Below are 26,673 nucleotides of genomic sequence, written 5' to 3' on the forward strand. Positions count from 1 at the left end.
TGATTAACACAGAGAGAGAGGAGGGAGAGACAATTGCGTCTTATGCAACCCGGAGAGGGAAATAATTGCTGGTTGTTGCAGCAGGATTAAAGACTTGTGTCTTCCTGTGTTGGGGAGAGATGGAATGGTGTTGGGGAGAGATGAAGTGGTGTTGGGGAGAGAGATGGAGTGGTGTTGGGGAGAGAGATGGAGTGGTGTTGGGGAGAGAGATGGAGTGGTGGCGGGGAGAGAGATGGAGTGGTGGCGGGGAGAGAGATGGAATGGTGTTGGGGAGAGATGGAGTGGTGGCGGGGAGAGAGATGGAGTGGTGTTTGGAGAGAGATCGAGTGGTGTTGGGAGAGAGATGGAGTGGTGTTGGGGAGAGATGGAGTGGTGTTGGGGAGAGAGATGGAGTGGTGTTGGGGAGAGAGATGGAGTGGTGGCGGGGAGAGAGATGCAATGGTGTTGGGGAGAGATGGAGTGGTGTTGGGGAGAGAGATGGAGTGATGGCGGGGAGAGAGATGGAGTGGTGTTGGGAGAGAGATGGAGTGGTGTTGGGGGGAGAGATGGAGTGGTGTTGGGGAGAGATGGAGTGGTGTTGGGGAGAGAGATGGAGTGGTGTTGGTGAGAGAGAAAGAGTATTTTTGGGGAGAGAGATAGAGTGGGGTCAAGGAGAAGGAGGACTTTGCCTTATGATGGTGAATAATGTTTTATCTGCCTTTTGTGAGACTATCCAGCAACTGAAGAATGCACGAGAGGAAGTGTTTTCTGATTTGGCAATTTGATGACAACAGAATTGCACTTTGGTGACCGATGAAGTGCTCCCACCGGGTCAAACCCCAGGCATGCTGTTATTTTTTTAATGATTTCATAAGTTGTCGGTTGCTGGTTGCAGGAGATGTATACATGCCTGTTGAACAAAGACTTTTTCTTCTCATCCACCTGAGCTGGAGTCTCAGCACCTGTAAGGAATATGACGACAAAGATATGGTTGGTGTAAAGCATGATCGTTTGTCCTTCAAGTAATGATAATGTGATGCCATTGTCCACTCATTTGAAGAAAATATCTTGATGGTTCTCTTCTGTACAATGCTCCATATGCAGGTCACCTTCAGGAATTTGGCACTGACTTTCCTTTTCACCAGCGCATTCGGCTCCACTTTGCGTGGGGGGCAGCCAGGTACCTTCCATATGGACCGCCCCCCGCCGCTGACGTGGACGCCATTGCTGAAGGAGAGCAGTGCTATCGGGAGTTCTGTCAGAGATGCACGTGGGACCACCGAGCAACAACCGGCCGCATGTTGGCATGTTTTGCGGTGCACCTGGCCCCGTCGACTCCTCTGTCGGCTATCAAACAATACATCACCGATGTCGCTCTAGCCGACGAGGAGCGCGGGCAGCCAGATCCCAGAACCTCTGCCACGCTTTTGTCCAAAGTCCTTCAGGAGGTAGGGGGAGCCGGGAAGCCGCCGCAGCTTCCTCTGACAACCACACTGGTCAAATTGATCATCGACCAGCTGTTGGTCAAGGAGGGAGTTGTGGCCGACGACAAGATCATGCTCCAGGCGGCAATCTTGTTAGGCTTCTACGGTTTCCAGTCACTCGACTCCATCTGCGAGTGCTACCCAGGAGGACAGGGCATCAGCGCTACTGCGGAAGATGTTACCCTCGTCAATCATCCAAACGGCGAGTGTGTCATACGCTTTCAAGAAAAGAGTTGGCCGCTCGTCCGTATTGTCTATGTCAGCAGAGCCGAGGGGCAATATTGCCCAGTGTTTGCCATGCGCACTTACTTGTCAAGGCGTAAGGCAGACACTGGGTCGCCTGGGCCTCTCTTTCGCTATCTCTCTGGTTCACCTCTAACTGTCCACCACTTGACCAGAGAGGTACGCGAACTGTTGACGGCGGGAAACATCAATCCCGCAATAGACTTCGGAGGGTACTCGTTCCGGATCGGTGCGACCACGTCCGCCATCGTCTCTGGCGCACCTGATTGGCTCATCGATGGTCTCGGTCACTGGGAAGGTCGAAGTGTAAGGAAGTACCGAGACACCGAGCTGGAGGATCTGCCCGACATGTCATCTTTCCTCTACAGGTCAGTCCTGTAGTCGGGTAGGTTCTCTAGTAACCAATCAGGGGAATTCCCGGATTCCTGAGGTGACAGGATGTGCTGCAGCATCACCATCACCATCATCAACATTTAAAAAAAAAAAAAAAAAAAAATCATCATCATCATCAACATCATCATCAACATCATCAACATGTTGATGATGTTGATGATGTTGATGATGATGTTGATGATGATGATGATGTTGATGATGTTGATGATGTTGATGATGTTGATGATGTTTTTTTTTTTTTTTTTTTTTTTTTTTGGAACCCTACACAAATAATAGTTTAAATGAATCCAACGCAAAGATCGTTTTTCCATGAAATACAACAATTGAACACAATTACATGCTTAAAGGCATGAAAGCAACAAAACAGCAACAAAAGGGTAAGCGCCATACCAATCCCGCATGCACAGTCAGGACACAGCACGATACTTAACAAACTAGACCTGACTCGGCCACGGCAATCGAGACATCATGAAAACATCTCGCCGGATGGTGGTACCGTGACCGAGCCCCACGTATGCACAACACAGCAGCACGCAGCAAAGCAAAAGACAGCCGACAGCGGAGTAAACCAATGACCTGGGAATAGTGAGATCCCGATGACTCGGCCTGCATCTGGCACAGTCTCTTGAGGAACACATTGCACAGCCTCCCACAACCACCATGCACAGAGAACACGAGAGGTGTGAAAGCGGCTCTTTCTACATTTGTGACTCTTGGCCCATATTCGTTCCACTTACGCCGCTCGTGCTGCTGGTACAATGCAGGAAGGGTTCTGGACCCGTAGGAAGGAGCATCTGGGCAAAATACCCTTACATCAAAAAAAGCTTCCTCCCCACGGGTCCAAAACCCTCGAGCGGCTATGTCCAGGCGCGCATCCTCTCGGCGGTTCGTTGACCGAAGAGGAAACCTCGGTGAGAGGTTTCCTCTTCGGTCAACGAACCGCCGAGAGGATGCGCGCCTGGACATAGCCGCTCGAGGGTTTTGGACCCGTGGGGAGGAAGCTTTTTTTGATGTAAGGGTATTTTGCCCAGATGCTCCTTCCTACGGGTCCAGAACCCTTCCTGCATTGTACCAGCAGCACGAGCGGCGTAAGTGGAACGAATATGGGCCAAGAGTCACAAATGTAGAAAGAGCCGCTTTCACACCTCTCGTGTTCTCTGTGCATGGTGGTTGTGGGAGGCTGTGCAATGTGTTCCTCAAGAGACTGTGCCAGATGCAGGCCGAGTCATCGGGATCTCACTATTCCCAGGTCATTGGTTTACTCCGCTGTCGGCTGTCTTTTGCTTTGCTGCGTGCTGCTGTGTTGTGCATACGTGGGGCTCGGTCACGGTACCACCATCCGGCGAGATGTTTTCATGATGTCTCGATTGCCGTGGCCGAGTCAGGTCTAGTTTGTTAAGTATCGTGCTGTGTCCTGACTGTGCATGCGGGATTGGTATGGCGCTTACCCTTTTGTTGCTGTTTTGTTGCTTTCATGCCTTTAAGCATGTAATTGTGTTCAATTGTTGTATTTCATGGAAAAACGATCTTTGCGTTGGATTCATTTAAACTATTATTTGTGTAGGGTTCCAAAAAAAAAAAAAAAAAAAAAAAAAAACATCATCAACATCATCAACATCATCAACATCATCAACATCATCATCATCATCAACATCATCATCAACATCATCAACATCATCAACATCATCAACATCATCAACATCATCAACATCATCATCATCATCAACATCATCAACATCATCAACATCATCAACATTGTCATCATCCCCGCCGTCATCCCCATCGTCATCATCAGTATAATCAACATAATAAACAACAACAATGTATAGGAGGCCTTGGTCTAGTCTTTACTAAATCAAATTACTAGTGTAATTATGCATTTGCCAGCTAGGCAGCAACATCAGCAGCATCAACAGCACCAGCAGCAGCAGCAGAACCCGGCTGAAGCAATAACAGTAACGGCTTGCTGAAGTGAAAACAGTAACAGATGTCTGTAGCAGAGAAACTTCCAGCCAGCTCAAGCCAGCTGAAGTAGCAGTGGCCTGCAGTAGCAACAATAGCAGCAGCCTGCAGTAGCAACAATAGCAGCAGCCTGCAGTAGCAACAGTAGCAGTGGCCTGCAGTAGCAACAATAGCAGCAGCCTGCAGTAGCAACAATAGCAGCAGCCTGCAGTAGCAACAGTAGCAGTGGCCTGCAGTAGCAACAATAGCAGCAGCCTGCAGTAGCAACAATAGCAGCAGCCTGCAGTAGCAACAATAGCAGCAGCCTGCAGTAGCAACAATAGCAGCAGCCTGCAGTAGCAACAATAGCAGCAGCCTGAAGTAGCAGCAGGCTGAAGCAGTCATGATAACAACAGCCGTGGCAGTGACAAAAACAGTTGGCTGTTCCAACTACCATACTAGACGGCTTTAGCCGAGACCTTTACGGCTGTAGGACTCAAGACAAATTCTGGCTGAATCAGTGGCAAAAACAGCCAGTCCAAGCACTTTAGACAAATTCTGGCTGAATCAGTGGCAAAACACAAATTCTGGCTGAATCAGTGGCAAAAACAGCCAGTCCAAGCACTTTTTTGTACAGTCGCCTGTACCAGCAACGATAACCATAGCAACCGGCTGAAGAAGCGACCAGAGCAGTGGATTGAAGCAGATAAGAAAGCAGCAACGATAATTGCCGGCTGTTTTGTTGCAAGTTTGCGGAGTTGAGGGTTCGATGGACATCTCGTGTACTCTTCATGGTAGTTATTAGTTACACAGTGCCAATCCCAATGTATTATTGTCCAATATCTACAATGCGAACATATTTGTCAAGGCGTTTGGCAGACACTGGGTCGCCTGGGCCTCTCTTTCAGTATTTCTCAGGTTCACCTCTAACTGTACGCAGATTGACCAGAGAGATACGCGAACTGTTGACGGCAGGAAATATCAATCCCGCAATAGACTTCGGAGGGAACTCGTTCCGGTGCCGGCTGAAGCAAAGGCGGTAAAAGCCGGCTGAGGGAACAACGATAACAGACGGCTGAATCAGTGACTACAACAGGCGAGTGTAGCAGAGACGATAACAGCCGGCTGATCTAGTGACAATGACAGCCGGCCGAAGCAGCGATGCCAATAGCCGACCGAAGCAGCGATGCCAATAGCCGGCCGAAGCAGGGATGCCAATAGCCGGCCGAAGCAGCGATGCCAATAGCCGGCTAAAGCAGCGATGCCAATAGCCGGCCGAAGCAGCGATGCCAATAGCCGGCTGAAGCAGTAACGATAACAGCCGGCTGAAGCAGCGATGCCAATAGCCGGCCGAAGCAGCGATGCCAATAGCCGGCCGAAGCAGTAACGATAACAGCCGGCTGAAGCAGCGATGCCAATAGCCGGCCGAAGCAGCGATGCCAATAGCCGGCTGAAGCAGTAACGATAACAGCCGGCTGAAGCAGTGACCATAACAGCCGGCTGACACAGTGATGACAAACTGAGCCGGCTGAAGAAGCGACCATACCAGCCGGCTGAAGCAGGGACGGCAATAGCCGGCTGAAGCAGTGATTACAATAGCCGGCTGAAGCAATGACTCCAACAGCCAGCTGTAGCAGAGACGATAACCGCCGGCTGAAGCAGTGATTACAACACCAGCGTGTAGCAGAAACGATAGCAACCGGCTAAAGCAGTGACGACAATAGCCGGTTGAAGGCGTGATGATAACAGCCGGCTGAAGCTGTGAAGATAAACGCCTGAGTCAATGCCTACAACAGCCAGGTGTAGCAGAGACGATAGCAGCCGCTTAAAGCAATGACTACCAGAGCCGGCTGTAGCAGACACGAAAACGCCCGGCTGAAGCAGCGACGATGACAGCCGGCTGTAGTAGTGACGATAACAGCCGGCTGGAGCAGCGAAGACAATCGCCGAATGAACCAGTAAAGATCGCAGCCGGCTGAAACCATGACTATAACAGCCGACTGAAGCAGTGACGATAACAGTCGGATGTCGCAGGGACTATAACAGCCGGCTGACACAGTGATCACAAAAGCCGGCTGAGGAAGCGACGGTAACAGCCGGCTGAAGCATTGACGATGGCAGCCGGCTGAAGCAGAGACAATGACAGCCGGCTGAAGCAATGACTACCACAGGCGGCTGAAGCAATGACTACCACAGCCGGCTGAAGGGGCGATGACAACAGCCGGCTGAAGCTGTGATGGCAACAGCCGACTGCAGCAGTTACGATAACAGTCGGCTGGAGTAACAACAATAACCGGCTGAAGCAATGATGATAACAGCCGGCTGAATCAGAAACGATAACAGCCAGCTGTAGCAGTGGCGATGACAGCCGGCTCAAGCAGCGACAATAACAGCCGGCTGAAGCAGCGACAATAACAGCCGGCTGTAGCAGTGACGATAACAGCCGGCTGTTGCAGTGACGACCATAGCCGGCTGAAGGCCCGATGATAACAGCCGGCAGAAGCTGTGATGATTACAACCACCTGAATCAGTGACTACAACAGCCGGGTGTAGCAGAGACGATTGCAGCCGGCTGAAGCAATGACTACCACAGCCGGCTGAGGCAATGAATACCACAGCCGGCTGAAGGAGCGATGACATCAGCCGGCTGAAGCTGTGATGACAACAGCCGACTGTAGCAGTTACGATAACAGCCGGTGAAGTAACAAAAAAAGTAACGACAATAGCCGGCTGAAGCAGTGATGATCACAGCCGGCTGAATCAGAAACTATAACAGCCGGCTGTAGCAGTGACGATGACAGCCGGCTGAAGCAGCGCCAATAACAGCCGGCTGAAGCAAAGACTACAACAACCGGCTGTTGCAGTAGCAGAGATAATAACAGCCGCCTGTAGCAGTGACGAAAACAGCCGGCTGAAGTAACAACAATAGCCGGCTGAAGAAGTAATGACAGCCGGCTGAATCAGATACCATAACAGCCGGCTGTAGCATTGACGATGGCAGTCGGCTGAAGCAGCGACAATGACAGCCGGCTGAAGCAAAGACTACAACAACCAGCTGTAGCTGTAGCAGAGATAATAACAGCCGGCTGTAGCAGTGACGATAACAGCCGGCTAAAGTAACGACAATAGCCGGCTGAAGTAACGACAATAGCCGGCTGAAGCAGTAATGATAACAGCCGGCTGAAGCAGTAATGATAACAGCCGGCTGAATCAGATACAATATCACCCGGCGGTAGCATTAAAGATGGCAGCCGGCTGAAGCAGCGACAATGACAGCCGACTGAAGCAATGACTACCACAGGCGGCTGAAGCAATGACTACCACAGCCGGCTGAAGGAGCGATGACAACAGCCGGCTAAAGCTGTGATTACAACAGCCGACTGTAGCAGTTCCACTAACAGCCGGCTGAAGTAGCGACAATAGCCGGCTGAAGCAGTGATGATAACAGCCGGCTGAATCAGAAACGAGAACAGCCGGCTGTAGGAGTGACGATGACAGCCGGTTGAAGCAGCGACAATAACAGCCGGCTGTAGCAGTGACGATAACAGCCGGCTGTTGCAGTGACGACCATAGCCGGCTCAAGGACCGATGATAACAGCCGGCTGAAGCTGTGATGATTACAACCACCTGAATCAGTGACTACAACAGCCGGGTGTAGCAGAGACGATAGCAGCCGGCTGAAGCAATGACTACCACAGCCGGCTGAAGCAATGACTACCACAGCCGGCTGAAGGAGCGATGACATCAGCCGGCTGAAGCTGTTATGACAACAGCAAACTGTAGCAGTTACGATAACAGCCGGCTGAAGTAACGCCAAGAGCCGGCTGAAGCAGGATTGATAACAGCCGGCTGAATCAGATACGATAACAGCCGGCTGTAGCATTGACGATGGCAGCCGGCTGAAGCAGCGACAATGACAGCCGGCTGAAGCAATGACTACCACATGCGGCTGAAGCAATGACTGCCACAGCCGGCTGAGGGAGCGATGACAACAGCCGGCTGAAGCTGTGATGACAACAGCCGACTGTAGGAGAGACAATAACAGCCGGCTGGAGAAGTGAGGATGACAGCCGGCTGTTGCAGTGACGACAATAGCCGGCTGAAGGAGCGATGACAACAGCCGGAGACGTTGTGATGATAACAGCCGACTGTAGCAGTGACTATCACAGCCGGCTGAAGTTACGACAATAGCCGGCTGAAGCAGCAATGATAGCAGCCGGCTGAATCAGAAACGAGAACAGCCGGCTGTAGCAATGACGATTGCAGCCGGTTGAAGCAATGACTACCACAGGCGGTTGAAGCAACGACTACCACAGCCGGCTGAAGGAGCGATGAGATTAGCCGGCTGAATCAGAAACGAGAACAGCCGGTTAAAGCAGCGACAATAACAGTTGGTGGAAGCAAAGACTACAACAACCGGCTGTAGCTGTAGCAGAGATAATAACAGCCGCCTGTAGCAGTGACGAAAACAGCCGGCTGAAGTAACAACAATAGCCGGCTGAAGAAGTAATGATAACAGCCGGCTGAATCAGATACAATAACAGCCGGCGGTAGCATTGACGATGTCAGCCGGCTGATGCAGCGACAATGACAGCCGACTGAAGCAATGACTACCACTGGCGGCTGAAGCAATGACTACCACAGCCGGCTGAAGGAGCGATGACATCAGCCGGCTGAAGCTGTGATTGCAACAGCCGACTGTAGCAGTTCCATTAACAGCCGGCTGAAGTAGCGACAATAGCCGGCTGAAGCAGTGATGATAACAGCCGGCTTAATCAGAAACGAGAACAGCCGGCTGTAGCAGTGACGATGACAGCCGGCTGTAGCAGTGACTATAACAGCCGGCTGTTGCAGGGACGACCATAGCCGGCTCAAGGACCGATGATAACAGCCGGCTGAAGCTGTGATGATTACAACCACCTGAATCAGTGACTACAACAGCCGGGTTTAGCAGAGACGATTGCAGCCGGCTGAAGCAATGACTACCACAGCCGGCTGAAGCAATGACTACCACAGCCGGCTGAAGGAGCGATGACATCAGCCGGCTGAAGCTGTGATGACAACAGCAAACTGTAGCAGTTACGATAACAGCCAGCTGAAGTAACGACACTAGCCGGCTGAAGAAGCGATGATAACAGCCGGCTGAATCAGAAACGATAACAGCCGGCTGCAGCAGTGACGATGACAGCCAGCTGAAGCAGAGACAATAACAGCCGGCTGAAGGAAAGACTACAACAGCCGGCTGTAGCTGTAGCAGAGATAATAACTGCCGGCTGTAGCAGTGACGATAACAGCCGGCCGAAGTAACGACAAGAGCCGGCTGAAGCAGTAATGATAACAGCCGGCTGAATCAGATACGATAACAGCCGGCTGTAGGATTGACGATGGCAGCCGGCTGAAGCAGCGACAATGACAGCCGGCTGAAGCAATGACTACCACAGGCGGCTGAAGCAATGACTACCACAGCCGGATGAAGGCGCAATGACAACAGCTGGCTGAAGCTGTGATGACAACAGCCGACTGTAGGAGAGATAATAACAGCCGGCTGGAGCAGTGAGGATGACAGCCGGCTGTTGCAGTGACGACAATAGCCGGCTGAAGGAGCGATGACAACAGCCGGCTGAAGCTGTGATGATTACAACCGCCTGAATCAGTGACTACAGCAGCCGGGTGTAGCAGAGACGATAGCAGCCGGCTGAAGCAATGACTACAACAGCCGGCTGAAGCAATGACTACCACAGCCGCCTGAAGGAGCGCTGACATCAGCCGCCTGAAGCAGTGATGATAACAGCCGGCTGAATCAGAAACGATAACAGCCGGCTGTAGCATTGACGATGGCAGCCGGCTGAAGCAGCGACAATGACAGCCGGCTGAACCAATGACTACCACAGGCGGCTGAAGCAATTACTACCACAGCCAGCTGAAGGAGCGATGACAACAGCCGGCTGAAGCTGTGATGACAACAGCCGACTGTCGGAGAGATAATAACAGCCGGCTGGAGAAGTGAGGATGACAGCCGGCTGCTGCAGTGACGACAATAGCCGGCTGAAGGAGCGATGACAACAGCCGGAGAAATTTTGATGATAACAGCAGACTGTAGCAGTTACGATAATAGCCGGCTGAAGTAACGACAATAGACGGCTGAAGTAACGACAATAGCCGGCTGAAGGAATGACAATAGCCGGCTGAAGCAGTAATGATAACAGCCGGCCGAATCAGAGACGATAACAGCCGGCTGTATCATTGCCGATGGCAGCCGGCTGAAGCAATGTATACCACAGCCAGCTTAAGGCATGACTACCACAGCCGGCTGAAGGAGCGATGACAACAGCCGACTGAAGCTGTGATGACAACAGCCGACTGTAGCAGTTACGATAACAGCCGGCTGAAGTAACGACAATAGCCGGCTGAAGCAGTGATGATTACAGCCGGCTGAATCAGAAACGATAACAGCCGGCTGAATCAGACACGATAACAGCCGGCTGTAGCAGTGACGATGACAGCCGGCTGAAGCAGCAACAATAACAGCCGGCTGAAGCAAGGACTAGAACAACCGGCTGTAGCTGTAGCAGAGATAATAATAGCCAGCTGTAGCATTGACGATAACAGCCGGCTGAAGTAACGACAATAGGTGGCTGAAGCAGTAATGATAACAGCCGGCTGAATCAGAAATGATAGCAGCCGGCTGTAGCAGTGACGATGGCAGCCGGCTGAAGCAGCGACAATAACAGCTGACTGAAGCAATGACTACCACAGGCGGCTGAAGCAATAATTACCACAGCCGGCTGAAGGAGCGATGACAACAGCCGGCTGAAGCTGTGATGACAACAGCCGGCTATAGCAGTTACGATAACAGCCGGCTGAAATAACGACAACAGCCAGCTGAAGTAACGACAATAGCCGGCTGAAGTAACGACAATAGCCGGCTGAAGCAGTAATGATAACAGCCGGCTGAATCAGATACGATAACAGCCGGCTGTAGCATTGACGATGGCAGCCGGCTGAAGCAGCGACAATGACAGCCGGCTGAACCAATGACTACCACAGGCGGCTGAAGCAATGACTACCACAGCCGGCTACAGGAACGATGACAACAGCCATCTGAAGCAGTGACGACGACAGCCTGCTGTAGGAGAGATAACATCAGCCGGCTGGAGAAGTGAGGATGACAGCCGGCTGTTGCAGTGACGACAATAGCCGGCTGAAGGAGCGATGGCAACAGCCGGAGAAGTTGTGATGATAACAGCCGACTGTAGCAGTGACGATAACAGCCGACTGAAGTAACGACAATAGCCGGCTGAGGCAGTGATGATAACAACCGGCTTTCGCGGGGTCTATAACAGCCGGCTGATGCAGTGATGGCAAAAGCCGGCTGAAGAAGCGAAGATAACAGCCAGCTGAAGCAGGGATCACAATAGCCAGCTGAAACAATGACTCCAACAGCCAGCTGTAGCAAAAACAATAACAGCCGGCTGTAGCAGAGACTATAACAGCCATCTGAAGCAGTGACGACGAGAGCCGGCTGTAGAAGAGATAACAGCCGGCTGGAGAAGTGAGGATGACAGCCGGCTGTTGCAGTCAAGAGAATAGCCGGCTGAATGAGCGATGACAACAGCCGGAGAAGTTGTGTAGCAGTGACGATAACAGCCGGCTGAAGTATCGACAATAGCCGGCTGCAGCTGTAATGATAACAGCCGGCTGAATCATATACGATAACAGCCGGCTGAAGCATTGACGATGACAGCCGGCTGAAGCAGCGACAATGACAGCCGGCTGAAGCAATGACTACCACAGCCGGCTGAAGGAGCGATGACAACAGCCGGCTGAAGCTGTGATGACAACAGCCGACTGTAGAAGTTACGATAACAGCCGGCTGAAGTAACGAAAATCGCCGGCTGAAGCAGTAATGATAACAGCCGGCTGAATCAGAAACAATAACAGCTGGCTGTAGCAGTGACGATGACAGCCGGCTGAAGCAACGATAATAAGAGCCGGCTGAAACAAAGGCTGCAACAACCGGCTGTAGCTATAGCAGAGATAATCACAGCCGGTTGTAGCAGTGACGATAACAGCCGGCTGTTGCAGTGACGACCATAGCCGGCTGAAGGACCAATGATAACAGCCGGCTGAAGCTGTGATGATTACAACCGCCTGAATCAGTGACTACAACAGCCAGGTGTAGCAGAGACGATAGCAGTCGGCTGAAGCAATGACTACCTCAGCCGGCTGAAGCAATGACTACCACAGCCGGCTGAAAGACCGATGACATCAGCCGGCTGAAGCTGTGATGACAACAGCCGACTGTAGCAGTTACGATAACAGCCGGCTGAAGTATTAACAATAGCCGGCTGAAGCAGTGATGATAACAGCCGGCTGAATCAGAAACGATAACAGCCGGCTGCAGTAGTGACGATGACAGCCGGCTGAAACAGCGCCTGTAACAGCCGGCTGAAGCAAAGACTACAACAACCGGCTGAAGCTGTACCAGAGATAAAAACTGCCGGCTGTAGCAGTGACGATAACAGCCGGCTAAACCAGTGACAACTATAGCCGGCTGAAGGACCGATGACAACAGCCGGCTGAAGCTGTGATGATAACAACCGCCTGAATCAGTGACTACAACAGCCGGGTGTAGCAGAAACAATAGCAGCCGGCTGAAGCAATGACTACCACAGCCGGCTGTAGCAGACACGATAACGGCCGGCTGAAGCAGCGACGATGACAGCCGGCTGAAGCAGCGACGATAAGAGCCGGCTGGAGCAGCGAATACAATCGCCGACTGAAGCAGTAAAGATCGCAGCCGGCTGAAACGATGACTTTACCAACCGCATGAATCGGTGACTACAACAGCCGGTTTGATGGAAATAGCGCTGACAAAAACCAACATTACTTATTTGAGCAGCGATGCCACGAAGGCCGGAAGCTGCTCTGTCCACAACCAACATAATGGCATGATCAATGGGAAACCATCAACCAACGCAATGGATGGAAGCAGGGCTTTCAACAGCCAACACAATGGATGGGAGCAGGGCTTTCGACAACCAACACAATGGATGGGAGCAGCGCTTTCGACAACCAACACAATGGATGGGAGCAACTCTTTCGACAACTAACACAATGGCATGATGGGAGCGGGTTTCTGGAAACCAAAAGGCAACACAACGACCAAGTGGCACCAACGCTAGCCATGGTGTCACCGTCATGGCTTGGGTTTGTCACAGCAGCCATGTCTGTAGATGAGTTGTACACCAGTACTGCTCCAGGATACTGGTCCAGGGTGACAGTGAGTGTGGATATTAGGAATACCATTCACGCAGGTACTACCCTCCAGCATGTGTGTATGACAAAAAAAGACAAAGAATATATCCCGGTGCAGCATGGCAGTTGCAGTCAATACCTTGAGGGAATAATGGCAGTAGTTGTGTAACCACTGTGGACCACCAATGCACCTTCCTGTGTTGGGTATCAACCAATGCCCCTTCCTGTGTTGGGTATCAACCAATGCCCCTTCCTGTGTTGGGTATCAACCAATGCCCCTTCCTGTGTTGGGTATCAACCAATGCCCCTTCCTGTGTTGGGTATCAACCAATGCCCCTTCCTGTGTTGGGTATCAACCAATGCCCCTTCCTGTGTTGGGTATCAACCAATGCCCCTTCCTGTGTTGGGTATCAACCAATGCCCCTTCCTGTGTTGGGTATCAACCAATGCCCCTTCCTGTGTTGGGTATCAACCAATGCCCCTTCCTGTGTTGGGTATCAACAACTACCACCCTGCCGCTGCAAAAACAACTACTGCCCTGCCGCCGCAGAAACAATTGCCGGGGGTGTTGGCAACGACACCACCGATTACAACTGCCCTGATTTATGGTGAAGGGGAAAGGTGGCAGGGGACTTGCAGTGTCTGTGTCACTATGCCAAAGATCACTCAATAACCCTGGCTGTTGCAGATTGGGATGCAGCTGCCTACGTACCTGCCCATATTGCTGTTGCAACTCACCTTTCCCACGCATATCGCTTGATAATGCATGCATGCTTTGCGCCGAGACGTCTTGATGCAAATAAAACCCTTTGCTGTACACTCCTCCTGCAATGAGCTACATATACTGCTGTGGATCTACGCATGACTGGTGTGTATTATGTGTGTGGGTCACTGGGTGTGTGCACACCATGTGGTGATCTTGTCACGAGAGATCATTGTTTCAAGTCCTTCTATGTATAGGGTATCTTTTGTGGGGAGGGGGGGGTCCCGGGGTGGGGGGGTGGGGGGGGGGGGGTCCCGGTCAAATCCAACCGATGCCTCTTTCAGAGATCTCTGCAGTTTAATTAAGGCGGTGAGGTTGTTCCAATGTACGTATGTATTAGGGTCTGTAAACCAAGTTTTGCCACCTCGCGGGATTGTTTTCCAATGATCATTAAGTGCTTGAACACCTGCTCGGATGAATATCTGTTCACTGAATAAACTGTGTGTGTGTTTGTGTGTATGTGTATGTGTGCGTGTGTGTGTGTGTGTGTGTGTGTGTGTGTGTGTGTGTGTGTGTGTGTGTGTGTGTGTGTGTGTACTCTGTGCAGAACCAGTGGATATTACTGGCGGAGACCCATCGGAGAGTGTAGTCTATGCTGCTGGTACAAGCATGCGCAACTTGTCAGTCCGGTACAGCATCAGTTCATCTCCGCCTACACCAGCATCCCCTACTGCCGTTCAGGTACATATCCTTCTCTCCCTGCTCATCTTCCTATTGCACTGCCGTGTGTGTGTAGTCTATATAGTGTCTTGACTAGTTTGAGAGAAAGAAACAAACAGCTATTATAGTGTGTATTCACATTCAGTCCTGTGTGTGTATCACATGCCTTAGAACTTTGTTGCCGTCTGATGAGGGTTTTGTTTTCAGACATGAAACCCTGAATAACAGCAAGGAAGAACTTGATTGCACTGGTGCGGTTTGTGAATTGTCCGTGTCTGTTTGCTTGTGTGTTTGGAGGAATCCACCGCTCCGATAAGCCATGCCCAGTCATCTGCCCCAAACTCACCATCGCAGATGCCGTATAAGGAAGAGGTAGTGACCCAGGCGCTAGGTGCCAGCACAATGCCGTCTACCAGTACCTCACCAGCCACGCCTGACTACGACAATCAGGTATGTGAGAGAGAGAGAGAGAGAGAGAGAGAGAGAGAGAGAGAGAAAGAGAGAGAGAGAGGGATAGCATGGCTAGCCGTGGCAAATGTGGGCGCGCAAGAAGCTTCCCAGGCCAAGAGAATGAAGTGCGATACAGAAACGATGGAAGCTACTGTAAAAGCCTGTAATATGGCCCTGGGCGGAAACGTTAGCGAAGGTCCAGAACATGAACATCTATTTGGGCCTGGGCGTTATTGTGGGCCCGGCCGTTATTTCGGATAAGCGAGATTAGACTGATTTTGCCTTAACTCTGGGCTCGGTGTGATGTAGCTCTCTCAAGCCTTATCCAGAGTGCCAGATTTTAGCAGTATTAGCTGTCACAGGGAGAGAGTGTGCCGGTGACAATTGGGCGAATCCAACCAGGCGGGTGTACTAGCGCTCACGAGTGTGCAAATTGTGTGTTTGTGTTTTCACCTTTGTAAACATTGGAATCCTGTCGCTGTGCTTTTAGTTCTCTCTTTACAATTATGCTCGAGAAGATGACGCAACGACCACCGGATACGCCAGTTCCACTGCACAAAACTCCAACACCGTCATCGCCGCCGCCAACACCACCAAACCCGACCCCACTCCAGCCACTGGCGATAATGTTTCCATGGCAACAGCAAGTGCAACGAATCCTGTTATTCAGTCGGAGGAAGAGGCTCCTGCCGCATCTCTACCGGGACCAGAGTGCACGGAAGTCGTTTTGCCCAAAAAGGTTTGTGATTTGCAGTGTTCTTTGACTCCATGGAGAATAGCTATGTGTAGTTCATCTGGTTGTAGTGGGTTTGATATTCCGCTTCGGTGGGCGGGTTAGCCTGTATATAGCTAGGTAAAGATGACATGTCGGGCAGATCCTCCAGCCTGGTGTCTCAGTACTTGTTCACACTGAAGCCTTCCCAGTGGCAGAGACCATCAATTAGCCAGTTGGACTCTCTGTCTCTGTCTCTCTGTCTTTTGTCTATATCTCTCTGTCTCTGTCTCTCTCTGTCTCTCTCTCACTTTCTCTCTATCTCTATCTCTCTCTCTCTCTCTCTCTCTCTCTCTCTCTCTCTCTCTCTCTCTCTCTCTCGCTCTCTCTCTCTCTATCTATCTCTCTCTCTCTCTCTCTCTCTCTCTCTCTCTCTATCTATCTATCTATCTATCTCTATTTCTATTTCTTTCTCTCTCTCTCTCTCTCTCTCTCTCTCTCTCTTTCTCTATCTCTATCTCAGATTTACACATACCAACCTACAGCACACACATAACACATAGAGCTCACACGTACATGCGCTAGTTGGTGTCACGACAACTATCTGTGTCTGTTTCTGGCGTGCTTGCTTCTTACATACTGCCAAACACCTGCCCCCCCCCCCCCCAAACTACATACATGTACTACACATTTATGCGTGCACACATACGCACACATATAAAATTGCCAACGCATGCATGCACACGCACATGCCCCTCCCCCCCCCCCCCCCCCACACCCACACCCACACCCACACAAACACGCACACACATTCACACACGCACACATATTTTTTATGCATAGGTTGTTGAACCACAGCGAGTCTTGACCAACCCTAATGCCGAAAATGACGGACTAGCCTCGGATCAAGATTCCCATGACAGTCCAATACGTGGCACTGCATCACCTCGCAATGATGATACACCCGTTGAGGCTTACGGCAAGGTACAAACTGTGTTTGTTTTTCAGTACTCTGTTGGAAAAGTTGTTGGCTAGTATCTCACCTACAGCAGTATAGGCTGAGAAACATGGGCCAATCTCTACAATCTCATTATCTAGCAAGAGGAGAAAGACTCGTCTGGCAGCTAAAGTGCACATGAGGTAGAAATTGCTCAAAAGTTGCATTCAGAAGATATACGAGTCAGACTCGTTACTTCTGCCGTGAGACACTAGAGCTAATTATCTCTTGCTCTGAATGGGCAGTTTTGTGGGTCAATTCCCCTCTTCTCTCCCATGCAGGGCACATGTTACTGCTGCCTAAGACAACAGCTGGTGCTTTTTATGGAACAATATTGGCGAAACTGCGTAGGGAAATGCAAATTTGAAGACTGCAGTATATTGACATTGTCATCGTGCACTAGAATTGGTATCGTGGCACTAAAATTGGTATCATGCTGGCCCTGAAGTGGCAAATCTCAGGTTTTATGTAGCTGAGAAAAAGACCGTGTACCTGGTGACATTCTGCCGGGTGTGCTCTGACCACCATTTCTTGTCTGAGAGCAAGATCTTTGCCGAGGTACAAACATTGTCGAATCTTCTTCTGTCTGCACAACAATGAAACTGTGTGAGTGGTCAGTGAGGACACAAGGCGTTAACCTTGCTTGTGTTTCCGGGTGTTTGTTTGTGTGTGTTTGTGTGTGTGTGTGTGTGTGTGCGCACCTGTTTGTACGTTGGTGTGTTTGTATGTGTTTGTGTGCGTGTGTATGTGTGTGTGTACAAGTGTGTGTGTGTGTGTGTTTGTTGGTGTGGGTGTGACACCCGTTCCTGTCTCCTATGCGGGGAATGGGAATGTGTGTGTGTGTATGCGTGTGTGTGTGTGAGTGTGTGTGTGTACGCGGATTGTTGCTCCGCGAGCTTGTGTGGGTGCATATGTGCCTATGTTGCCATGCTGTGCAGGAAAACAAGAACTTTGATCAAGGCAGTACAGAAGAGTGAGAGTGGAGTTGGCAGAGTTTCTCGCCTTTCCGTCGCTGTAAGTTATACCAATTGTTCCACGTCTTTTTGTCCTTTTTATACTGTGTCAGGGGCAGCTGGTCTCCCTTTCAGGGGAGGGGGTGGGGGGGGGGGGGTGCACGGCCGCATATGTGTAAGATGGCTGGTGCGTGTCGACATGTCATTCATGGTCATTTTGTTGCCTCCCCCCCCCCCCTTCCCATTATGGTAGCCAAAAAATCAAAGTCAAGGAAGCAGTTTTATACCCAATGTCAACAAACAAATATTTTTTGGGACCGTAAAGAGGAATACGGCTAAGACTGTGCTGCGGTCAAACCCCGGAAAATACGGTTATCCTTGTATCCTCTACCTTTCCAGGGAATGTCAAAACACTATAACAAACTCAACTTTTTCTTGCTTTTACTTTTGCACACTCATTCACTAAACCCCTTATCTACCCCCACCCCATGTCAATGCATACACACACATTCACACACCTGTCCTGAGCATTGCCGTAAAACGGTCACATGTCCCCTCACACGAGGGGCCGACAGACATGGGGTAGGTCGTTGAATACGGTACGCAGCACCCTCCGCAGGCTAGCGGCCAACGAGAGTTCGGGTATACTTCGCGCAGCTGCGGAGTTGGAAACCCCTCTTTGATCGGCAGCATCTGCCACATGCGCTGCAATGAGCCTGGCAGCAGGGTAGTGTTAGCTGAGTCCTCGCCGGCACTGGTACTGCCGCAACCGAGTTGGGCGCAGACAAAGGAAGGTTCGCCACTGTGCCTGTAGAACGATTGTCGTCGGGTCGACACTTATGGACAGCGAGGCCTCCGGTGCTCCTGAACCATCTCTTACACGCCGGGCATTTCCTGCTCCCAATCTGATCTGCCATCGGCTTTCTGCGCTCCTCTTTGCACTTGTGTCGGGCCATACCACTCTTCGACAGTGACCGGCCACATACCCCGCATGGTGTTCGTGGTTGCGGGCGTGGTCCAGATGACTCAACGCTGGAGTACGCCCCTCGCCATTCACTGCGCTCTTATGCCAGGTCAAACCACTCCTCATCGCCCAGGTCGAGGCATCGAACATCCGCACACACACACACACACATACACACACACACACGCACATATGCACACACACACACATACACACACACACACACAAACACACACGCACGCACAGACACACATTGAACCTTGAACGTGCCCATTGCCGATGGCAATGATAGCGAATGGACTAACTGCTAGCTTTGCAGTACAGAGCGTGGCGCTTGAGATCCCCGGGACGACGGCAGACCTTTCCACATGCGCAGCGGAAGCCAGAGTCAGGATCAGGGAGAGCACGGGCAGGAGGACAACGATGAGCAATCCGCCTCCAGGCAGAGCGATCCTGGGCAGCATCCAACAAGCAGTCAGAAGGCAAAGGGGGGCTTACGGAGAGAGAGAAACAAACACAGTGACACACCTTCCTTCCTTACTTCTTCCACTGCCATTACTGGCTATGTGGCCCCATAAGGATAGGACCAGGAGACGTGTTGTACACCAGGCGGGGAACACCAGACTCAGTGCGCGCATGCTGCGAGAACAAAGTTACATTCGTGCCTCGCAATATCCTGTGGTCGACGAAAACTGAGCGCACAAGTGCCACAGACGAGGGACTTTGTCACAGACTCCATGGGAGACTAGAAAATAGTGTTCATCACATACACACACACATACACACACACATACATACACACACACATACACACACACATACACACACACGCACACACACACACGCACACACACACACACACACATACACACACACACACATACACACGCACACACACACACACATACACACACACACACATACACACACACATACACACACATACACACACACACACATACACACACATACTCGCACACACATACACACACACACACACATACACACACATACACACACGCAAACACACACACATACACACACACACACATACACACACACACATCTTACACACACACATACACACACACACATACACACACACACACTCTCTCTCTTCCCCATTCCTTCTAAAATGGTCACATTCTACATCTGTGTTTTAACTGTTTTTTTTCATGTTATTTCTTTCTCTACAGGTTGTAACTTGTGTATTTCGGTGCTGGACAAAACGAGTGCATGCAGCTACGTTTACGTCACCCCTCCAATCCTTCCTCCGTGGTTGTCTCTGCATTCTGCACCACCACATCTCCATGTCCTTACTATTCGCCATTGTGTCATATACTCGATACAATCTTTTCCACTGACCTGTTCATTGTTTGGTTTGTAGTCTGCTGAACTGCAAACATCTCTCTCTCTCTCTCTCTCTCTCTCTCTCTCTCTCTCTCTCTCTCTCTCTCTTTCTCTCTTTCCAACATGTCTTCTCGGATTGTGCTGACTGACAATGCAACATGATTCATTTCCCCATCATGTCTCGGTTGCTCTTGAACATTTGTTCCAAGTCTCGGCTGCTCATGTATACCTGTATCAGGTTTTCCCCACCAGTTTTATGTTGTTAGATGCCTCCAGCAATCACACGTTTGACCTTTTTTGTTTGGTTTTGAAACCAATTCCTAAAGTCACCAGGCCCCGCTATGTCTCCAATGATTTTGAACAACATTCCGTCTTGGAATGAATTCCATTCAACAGCCTTTCCGGCTTAGAATGATTTCCATTCCACAGCAGTATCCGTCTTTTAAATTTCCAATCACCATCTTGTTGCGATCTCTGACCAACTTTCTCCGCCACAAGCCAATCCATCTTCTCCTGTGATTTCTTGTGTGTGCGCGGACGCGTGTTCATTGGTGAATGTGGCTGTGCGTGTGTGTGTGTGTGTGTGTGCCATTGATTGGTATACTATTCCAGCGTAACCATGCGTCACCAGGTAGACAGGTAACCATGGGCCTAACAGTTGACTGGTACATACATTAGACATGGTTAGCATTTTACCGTTCACGCTAATTTTTTGATGGGCGGCGTGTAGAGGGCGAGTCTACTGTTTTTTGTGTGTTTTCGAGACACGGTTAGCAGGTCGGCTTCTGAGTCCTGACTCCTGACGCAACGATCGACTTGTGACGTAACCCTAGTTGGAATCTTACCGTTTCGTTCTCCAGCTAAACAGAGCTTTCTATCGTCGAAACGGTACCAAGCCGACGGTATTTTGGTTGTTGGGGACGAGTACCTTTGGATCTAGCGCGTGAACGGTAAAATGCCATGTCTACACGCACAAAAAACGGTACAGGCCGACCGTCGAAAATAGCGTGAACGATAAAATGCTAACCATGTCTATTGTCTTTACTGTCTTGATGCTCATCAGCTGCCATACAGCACGTGATGTTCGGAACAGTGAGAACATTGAAAAGAAATGGAATACTTCTCATGAAATAGAAGCCTGGGGCTGTAATTTGTGTTTGAAGAGGGGAAGCAAGGACTTGAAATGTGTTATTGGTAATGTCAAGTAATGTGATATCTAGTTATCAGTCGATGCAGTTATAAACGACGTCGTAACGATGAAGGAGCCAGTATCAATCTAACCATGTACCATTATTTTTTTAAACCATCCGCGCCTTGACATCCAATTGCACAAAATCATCAAATTGTCTTATTGGAATCACGAGTCCATGTGTCGTGAAAGAAATAGCTAGAAATATTTCTCTCTGACTAACTCCCTACCCAATAATTATGACGGACTTACAGCAGTGGATTTGATCAAATGATTTATTTTATCGATTCACATTGATGGGGCGGTACCCAACACTCGTGTAGAAATCTGGCGATACATCAGCATAAATAAAGACCTGCATTAATTAAGAAAATTGGTACTGACCAAGGCGCTTGCTCACGGCAAACTTGATGACATTCTATAGTTTCCTCCGAAACCAAATTGTTAGCACACTTAGAAAGTGAACAAATATCAGGCTAATCATTAATTTTCAAGAAAACCTTCACCGTTTGTGCCGATGCACTTTCCATTTTTTCCACAAATACGGTATACTTGACACTACATTGAGCAGCTTGCTTGACGTGAAAGGTAGCGGTGAATTCTAATGCAGGATGTCGTCCGTTTAGGGTTGTTAAGTTATAAAGTTCTCGCAGGTTTCTTGGTCCATGTCGTGACAAAAAGACATCATCTACAAAACGGTAGTACACCGCAGGCCATAGCGATGGGGGAATGCATGATTCGCAGAATCCAACGAAAATGTTTGCTAATACCGGACCAAGTGGAGATCCCATCGCAACTCCATCCAATTGTTTACTAGTATACATGACATTGTCAAAGGAAAACTCAACACCTGAATTGACCATTAACATGAGTTTGACAAATTCCCACTTATTCAAATTTGGTGGAGTCACCGACTTGCTATGGTGTTCTTGACGCAATGGTTATTTTAAAGGGCGAGCACAGTCTGTAGCATTACGCACAACCACTTGGATATCTTACATTGTGGAGAACCGGACATGCTTATTATTGGGCGTAATGTCAACCGAAGCAACCCAACGAAACAGAACAACGGCAAGCGTCGAAGGTGAAAGAACTAAGTGATCGGACGTCGTCCATCAAGCGCCACTTGTCGGACAGTGCTAGTTGTCGTACGATATTATTGTGATGATATTATACCCAATGCTGTAGACAGCAAGTTGTTTCGGCCATAAAGGCCTCATCAGTAAAGCTGAGCTAAATAGGCCGATCTAGCAGCCATGGTGCAAAGGAGGCACCACAGAAATTAAGCTAGCTCGTCGCTCTAGCGCCAGAGTGCTCAAACTACAAAAAGTAGCGGGCATTGCGCGATGCTGCAGCACTAGAGCAGCCTACTGAGAGTGCTCAACAAGGCGAAAGCCGAGGAGCGTGATACCCAATGCTGTAGGTAGCAAGCTGTTTCGTCTATAAAGGCCTGATCAATACAGCTACGAGCTAAATAGGCCGAGCTACCAGCCATGGTGCAAAGAAGGCACCACAGACATTAAATTTGTAAGCTAGCTCGTCGCTCTATATTATAATGTATGAGTTATTTTAACTCGTGGAAGGTCTAAGTTACATCTTGCTGTGTTAGAAGCTCTGTATTTTTCGTAAACTAGATCCAGAACTATGTGTACAGAAGGAGAATGTGTTATCGCAGTTGTTTGGTGTGACACCTCGTGAAAGTCAGACAAGTGTTTCCTGATGTGTTCAACGTGTTTGTCTACAATTTGCAGCTTTTGTTTTTAACTCTTTAATCATTAAATTTATTAATTTTTTATAAGGAAACAATTGGAGGCGTATCCAATTTCCAAAGAAAAGGTGTCAGCACCGACGCCATCCACACAGTCAAGTAAGCCAATTTAGTAACCGAACGTTTTCGTTCGAAGCTGTCCCCTGAACTCTGATGTGTTCAGAAAGAAAATGTTTTGTCACTTCAGTTGTTTGGCGCTACTTCTCGTGAAAGTGTCAGGAATTCTTCTTCTTGAAACTCGGATGTTGAGCCATGAATATAATGTAGAAAAGAAAAGGACATAATTATGGATACGAGTTAAGAGTAACTCTCCATCACTGTAACTGGATACTATATGAGCCGAAAACGAGCAAAAGCTACAGTCCCAACGGAACAAAGAATGTCGATTGTTACTGGACGATGACGAAACCAGTACAATATTTGACAAAGCGGTCCAACTACTTCAAAAGAAGTACAATTCGAAGCAGCAAAGCAGCACACCACCAAACTTGGGTGGGTCATAAGCTTTGTCAAATATCGTACTGGTCTCGTCATCGTCCAGTAACAATCGACATTCTTTGTTCCGTTGACTGTAGCTTTTGCTCGTTTTCGTTGCGCTTGCCTTCCCCTCTTTGGTCTTTTCATAACCTTGAACATTCCAAGTTGGAAGGCTGTCGGTTAGCGCTACGGAGATGTGTTGAAGCTAGGTGTCAGGACGTCTAATGTCTCAGTACTCTGTCAGTTGTGTGCCTAGTTATTGCACTTTCTGACTGTATATAGCATCCAGTTACAGTGATAGAGAGTTACTCTTAACTCGTATCCATATGTCCTTTTCTTTTCTAAATTATTCTTCTCATTGATGTTTTCCGTTTTCGTTTTTCATTTTGTCCTTTTTCTTTTTTCACCATAATTTTAGTCATTAACTTTCTTCACCTCAGCTGAATTCTTTTTTTTCCATACATATAGCGTGAGGTTCTCAATCTATGCTTTTGCTGTAGCTCCAAAAGTTGCTGTATTTGACTTTTTCCATTATTCCCTGTATTCACCCATGATGAGAAGGGAACAAAAAAAGCTCTGTTACCAAATTGGCTTACTTAACTGTGTGGATTGCGTCGTTGCTGGCACCTTTTGTTTCGAATTTTCTTTATTAAACTTATGAACTCGAATGGAGAGCCAAGGATAATTTAAAAAAAGTAAAAGAACCAAGGAACTACAAGTTACGCTGTAATGTCCACTAATACCACCAGTTACTAAACAATCAGCTCATGCGATAATATTGCACGACACTGACCAACGGTACTGACATTCTACAACTAACTGGCTAACAGCTCTAGCACACCATGGATGCGCACTCCAAAAGCCTTCCAACTTGGAAGGTTATAAGTTATAGTAATAACATAAGGAGGGAAATTTATTAAATTTATTTTTGTTGGGCTTTTTTTGTTACCTGTTGCGCCAGTGATGTCAATAAATTTTTATTTTGTGACTGCCCATATAAGAGGCTTTTCCCACATACCTTCAAACATGTTCACTGGAGTATCTTCATACCAACAAGTGATCCCAGGGAGTGACGCGACATCAAGCGCTGGAAAGGAGCTTTCGCATCATATTCTTAATAAGCTTCGTTCGGTCTCTCCCAGCTTGTAGTCACACCTCTCCTAACGGAAGCCTGTCCAGCCTAGACTCGCTCGCTCCCAAACGTCCCCAATCTGTATTCTCTGTCGACGATGCTGCCCGTCTTGATGCGTCGGCCATTCCCAGGTAGTTACCACCCTTTTCTACAGAACGGTAACCCGAACGCCTGCAAGGGAAGTGCCATGCTACTGTAGCCCTGCAGCTAGTCCATACAGTACAGTTTTGTGCTAGTGCCACCTTCTGTGTGACTAGCAGCAAATAATTATGTATCTTTCCTCATTCAACTGGTATGATCTGATGGACAATGCTGGTTACACTAGAAGTGCACGGAGACTGTGGAGTTCAAGTCTTGATGACCTCAGGTTAGTTTGGCTTGTACTGGATGCACACACTAACACATCCACACATGAAAACGGATGAAAACAATCATTAATTTAACCCTAGAAGTACCGGAGGCATCATATGATGCATTTGCGAATTTCAAAATGGGATTGCTGTTAGATGGGGGCTTAGAATCTCCCCAAATTTGTAACTTTTATTTATTTTGCATTTTGTTAATGGCAGTGGGTTGTGTTTTCAAATATTTAGTACAGTTCCGAAATGCCAGGGGGTGCTACCTAGAACTACCGCGCGGCATCATATGACTCCACATACCATAGGCATCAATAAAAGGGCGAATTTGGCTAAGAACCACGCGTGAATAACGCGAAGAGGAATACATTTGGGAGCAAGGAGATTGGGGACCATGAAGGTGGTGATTTGTACATATGGACTTGCTAATATGCACATTTCACGTGCCGTTATGGTCAATATCGTAATCCCGAATCCTGTCGAAACAGGAAAATGTGTTAGTCCTAAGTTTGGAAAGTGATTCACTATGTCATCTGCAGCATAGAACGATATGAAGTGCCGGGCAGTTATAATAATTCTAGGAACGTTCTTTGAGTTTACCTTGGTCTGGCGGAAGCCATGTTCAGTAGGCACAGTGTCGCTGCCGATAAAGCATTTCATTTGATTTTGAAATTGTTTGGGCAGGAGTTTGGGGATAAATGCGAGGAGAGTGCCTGGAGCATTATGAGCGAGCAATTAGAAGTAACCGAACACAGAGACACATAGTTATAATTATGATCCAGATGAAGATGAGTGAATACTAATTGCTCCGGCTTCTCGATCAGTCTGATACGGGACCGGAGTCGAGGGAGCAAGCGGATAATGGTGGTGATAAAGCTATGGAGCCATACACATAACAGAACATCAATGTCCAAAACTCGGGCAGGATTTCCTTCATGAAGCTGGGTTCTCTGGCAAAGTTGGTAGATAGTGGAACATGTGTTGCACCAAGCAAGCACGAACGCGCAACCGGTTGTTGCTTCCGAAGTTTGCGGGCTTTTCCGAGATATTCACAATTTGAAGATTGGGCAGATGCATTAATTTGCATTTATTGACCAGAGTATGATCCATGTCGTGATCAAGTGCACAAGGTAGGAGGAGAAACAGAAAATTGGAGAGGACACTATTTTGAGGGAAGACAATATCATGGCATTGGTTTCGCAAATTTACGCAAGAGGCGTCCTCTGTACCCGCAATAATCTGCCGACGGTCCTTCGGCTGGATAGGAATGGACACCATTATAATCAAGTAAAATCCCTAAAAATAGTTTCCAAGAACTGCTCTGCTACTTGCGGTTTGATCACGAAGAGCGTCTCCGGACACGACGTCGAACGGAAATTATTCGTTCGCTATGAGTTGCGACACCAGGTTCTCCTTTCGCTCGTAAATGTATTTATCACAGCAGTCAAAGAATGACCAACCTGGCTGAGAAAAATCCAGCACGTTGGCCAAGCAGCAGCCATTTCCGGGGTAATGGACTGAAATGTAGAGTTTGCAGGATGAGCATGGCAAGCAAATGCTCTTTTATTTTTCCGTAAACTGACGAGAGGTCGCCCTTTCGCTGC

The 26,673-nt window shown here is 49.0% G+C and overlaps 2 protein-coding genes across 4 annotated transcripts in view; both read left to right on the forward strand.

The window, feature by feature from the left end:
* LOC135825735 (uncharacterized) overlaps nucleotides 1-2,232 on the forward strand; it is a 23,157-nt gene extending 20,925 nt beyond the window's left edge. For both annotated transcript variants that reach the window (XM_065338358.1, XM_065338357.1), the window contains one exon: nucleotides 1,084-2,232. In XM_065338358.1, coding sequence (XP_065194430.1) covers nucleotides 1,084-2,087 — 1,004 coding nt within the window. In that variant the 3' untranslated portion in view covers nucleotides 2,088-2,232. The remainder of the gene's footprint in view (nucleotides 1-1,083) is intronic.
* Nucleotides 2,233-3,700: 1,468 nt separating this feature from the next.
* Nucleotides 3,701-20,649, forward strand: LOC135826343 (uncharacterized). Of its 2 annotated transcripts, none has more exons than XM_065338957.1 (7): nucleotides 3,701-13,357; nucleotides 14,609-14,742; nucleotides 15,019-15,171; nucleotides 15,662-15,910; nucleotides 16,727-16,867; nucleotides 17,819-17,894; nucleotides 19,994-20,649. In XM_065338957.1, the coding sequence occupies exons 1-6, from the start codon at nucleotides 13,060-13,062 to the stop codon at nucleotides 17,855-17,857; spliced, it is 1,014 nt and encodes a 337-aa protein (XP_065195029.1). In that variant the 5' UTR covers nucleotides 3,701-13,059; the 3' UTR covers nucleotides 17,858-17,894; nucleotides 19,994-20,649. The 2 variants fall into 2 exon arrangements, with proteins under 2 accessions (XP_065195029.1, XP_065195030.1); XM_065338958.1 differs by having other exon boundaries at nucleotides 3,701-13,323.
* The last annotated feature ends 6,024 nt before the right edge of the window (nucleotides 20,650-26,673 follow it).

Source organism: Sycon ciliatum, chromosome 10 (genome assembly GCF_964019385.1).
Source record: "Sycon ciliatum chromosome 10, ocSycCili1.1, whole genome shotgun sequence".
In the NCBI taxonomy this organism is placed as follows: domain Eukaryota; kingdom Metazoa; phylum Porifera; class Calcarea; order Leucosolenida; family Sycettidae; genus Sycon; species Sycon ciliatum.

Excerpts from the sequence above, each read along its gene's own strand:
- LOC135826343 (XM_065338957.1), top strand. The coding sequence starts at position 13,060 with ATGGGAGCAGGGCTTTCGACAACCAACACAATGGATGGGAGCAGCGCT. Across the intron at positions 14,743-15,018 it reads CATCCCCTACTGCCGTTCAG|GAATCCACCGCTCCGATAAG; the intron begins GTACATATCCTT and ends GTGTGTTTGGAG. Across the intron at positions 15,172-15,661 it reads CGCCTGACTACGACAATCAG|TTCTCTCTTTACAATTATGC; the intron begins GTATGTGAGAGA and ends CTGTGCTTTTAG.